This window comes from Pinus tabuliformis, chromosome 8 (genome assembly GCF_031772625.1).
Source record: "Pinus tabuliformis cultivar Carrire ecotype Pingquan chromosome 8, CPIR1, whole genome shotgun sequence".
In the NCBI taxonomy this organism is placed as follows: domain Eukaryota; kingdom Viridiplantae; phylum Streptophyta; class Pinopsida; order Pinales; family Pinaceae; genus Pinus; species Pinus tabuliformis.
The window spans coordinates 695,748,678-695,751,799 of NC_142294.1; the positions used below are offsets into that span (position 1 = coordinate 695,748,678).

Here is a 3,122-nt window from a genome sequence, read left to right on the forward strand (position 1 = left end):
CGATTGTACACCTCTTGATCCCTCTGACATTTCTTAATACCTCTGGGCACTTTATAAATAAAGGTTATATAAGCCAATTTTCAATTTCACATCCTACACATCTTAACAATTCTTAACCAACCCATAGTGATATAAGTAGTTATGGGCATTTCATCATAGATTCAGGTTACTGCAGGATTTGACACGACTGTACACCTCTTGATCCCTCTGACATTTCTTAATACCTCTGGGCACTTTATAAATAAGGATTATATAAGCCAATTTTCCTTTTCACATCCTACACATCTTAACAATTCTTATTACCTCTGGGCACTTATAAATAAACTTATAAAGGTTATAAGCCGATTTTCCTTTTCACATCTTACCCATTTTATCCTGTTGTTTTTCAGACTTTTGTGATCCATAATGGTGTTTGTTTTTTTCGGAATTTTGTGATTCTTTGAATTTTGTGATCCACATTTGAGATTCATGATCGTTTGAGATCCATAATGATTTGAGATCCATAATGATTATTTGAGAGATTATCTTTCGGATTTATCACATAAAATATAATTTATTGTATGGTCGACATTTTGAACATTTTAAATATTAGGTATGAGGTTCATCTTCAAGACGAACATTTTAATTAGGTATGAGGTTCATCTTCAAGACCAAGGTGATACAGAAAACCTAGTAATATAGTTGTTCCTATACCAGGTGTCGAATCTTCAAGACCAAGGTGATACAGAAAACCTACTAATATAGTTGTTCCTGATACAGGGTGTCAAATCTTCTTGATACAGAGTGTAGAATGGACCTCTCAATGTCATCATTTATTCTCAATGTCATCATTAATCGAATAAAGAACAAAAGAAAAGTCATGGCATAAAGAGCTTTTACAATTATCTGCAATTCTTGGTTTCAAAATCACAAATTATTAGAAAGAAATACACAGAAGGGAGAAAAGGAGATTTATAAGGGGTGAGAATTCAAGCCTGGATGTTTATGTGTACATTCTCCATCCGAAAATTACTGATGTTCATCTTCTAAACATCCAAATCCTCCATCTGAATATTGCTGCTCTTGAGAGGCACATACTCTCCCAGATACTCCTCCAGGTGATCAGACAGTGCCGACTTATCAATGCTCTGGTGGTGATAGGACTTGCAGACATAGTAAAGCACGCTCTGCACCAGTAGCCCAATCAAATTCACAAAAACCATCAGACCGATAAGCAGAAAGCCGAAGCCCACCCGGGATCCAATCCCACCGCCACCGCTGGCGTGCACAACCCTATTTCTGAAGACACCCTGAATCCCAGCCCAGATCAGGAAATAGAAGAAGATGAGCACGAAAGCCACAAGTCTCTTCCCCTTAATCAAATCCCTGCTCTTCTGAATTGCACTGATACCGTATCTGTCCTCCAGCACGGAGATCACGCTGGCCACATGCCAGATGGCGCTGATGTACACATGGACGGCCAGAAAAACTGACACAAGAACCACGACACAGAGACCGAAGGCCACTATGTTGTCGACGCCCACGATCAGGAAGACAAGCACGAAAGCAACCATCAACGCCGTATTGTAGCCGACCATGATGAGGAAGTACCAGAGGAAAGTGAGCATAAGGCGCTTCCAAACCCTAGGCACCACACTCATGACCTTGGCGTAGGTGATCTGCTTACCCGTGTAAATGCAGGCCACGGTGTAGACCACGGCGGCCGTGGAGAGCAACGAAAAGGCCAGGAGGAAGACCATGTAGCCGCCCTGGAAAAGCAGTAAGCGCGACCATTCAGAGTAAATGAGGGCCTTTGTCCGTTCGGCATCAGGGCTACCAGCCTGCCTCTCAAAAGTGTCCTCATTTTTGTCGATTTTGTGGATCAACGGGTCTGAGACAAGGGTGTGTCCGAGGATAGCAAAGGAAAGCGGGAGGATTAGGGTTAGCGTGATGGCCCCGAGCTGTTTCACGCAGGAGCGAAGAATCTTGAATGCCTGCGACAGAATTCCCAACACACCCAGGAACTGCAGCTCCTCTGGCTCTCTGTCCAGCATCTTCGCTCGCTCAGCCGACTCGAACCCAGGGAATTTTTGTGAATTTCTGGATATTTCGAGCACCCAAATGGGGAATTCTAAGATTTGTTCGCGCAGGATGGGCCCGTATGAGATTGGCCTTTTACGGTTTCGTTTTCTGTGCCGACCTAGCTTTCCGTCGTTGTAATGGCGCAGGGAATACCAAACAATCAACCAATGTCCTTCTCTTAAAAGGCTACGCTTGAAGACGGAAACAGATAAAAACCATTTCTTCCACTGCCCTAACTATACAGATCGGTTTTATACTTCAAAGCCCAGGAGATCCAAGATCAAGCTTCCATTTACCGGTCATCACCTAAACCGCGTCCATCCAATCCTTTCCTTGGAATTTCAAATTAATTTTTCTCGAATTTTCCATGATCGAGAACATGAATTTTGACCATCTAAATCCATTCCGAGAAGGAGGTGACTGGGAAATTTGGATGTTCTCGACATGTCACAGGTACAGATAGTGATTCTCGGTTTTCTTTTATTCATCGGTGGTTGACATTAGGTGATCTGTCCCTGCAATTTTATTTTAGCAATTTATTTTAATTTAATTTATTTAATTTTGGTTTTTGTGATTCATAATTTATATATTATTTTTTTTGAAATAATTAACTTAAATAATCATTTTAGAGTCCATACTTTTAACTTAAATAATCATTTTAGAGTCCATACTTTTTAAACTATGTAGTAGTCAAAACCATGTAGTAGTCAAAACTAAGATGGAAACTCTGATCAAAATAAGAATATAAATTAACAAAACTAGTTCGATTAAAATGAGAGTTTAAATAGATAAATTTATGTTAAAAGAATTTAAAGGTTAGAATAAAACCATCAAATTATGAATAAAAATAATATTAAAAATTATAATGATGAAGAAAAAATTAATTGACTCCAAAGGTCAAATATAACAAACCGGAACGTATGACTAAACTTAAACAATAAAAATAAGAAAGAATGAAATCAAATCAAAAAATATCTCAAATAACTAAAATATAAAAATAATACACTATAAAATATCAAGAAAATAATAAAAAATAAATTCAATAAAATGCAATAATTAAA

At 38.5% G+C, this 3,122-nt stretch overlaps 1 protein-coding gene across 1 annotated transcript; it reads right to left on the reverse strand.

The window, feature by feature from the left end:
- Positions 1-837: 837 nt before the first annotated feature.
- On the reverse strand, positions 838-2,521 carry LOC149237520 (uncharacterized). Its single transcript, XM_089372673.1, has one exon. It carries the CDS (start codon positions 2,031-2,033, stop codon positions 1,026-1,028), a length of 1,008 nt encoding a protein of 335 aa, XP_089228799.1. The 5' UTR covers positions 2,034-2,521; the 3' UTR covers positions 838-1,025.
- Positions 2,522-3,122: the final 601 nt, after the last annotated feature.

Bases quoted from the DNA above. Each gene is read 5' to 3' on its own strand.
- LOC149237520 (XM_089372673.1), bottom strand. From the start codon at position 2,033: ATGCTGGACAGAGAGCCAGAGGAGCTGCAGTTCCTGGGTGTGTTGGGA.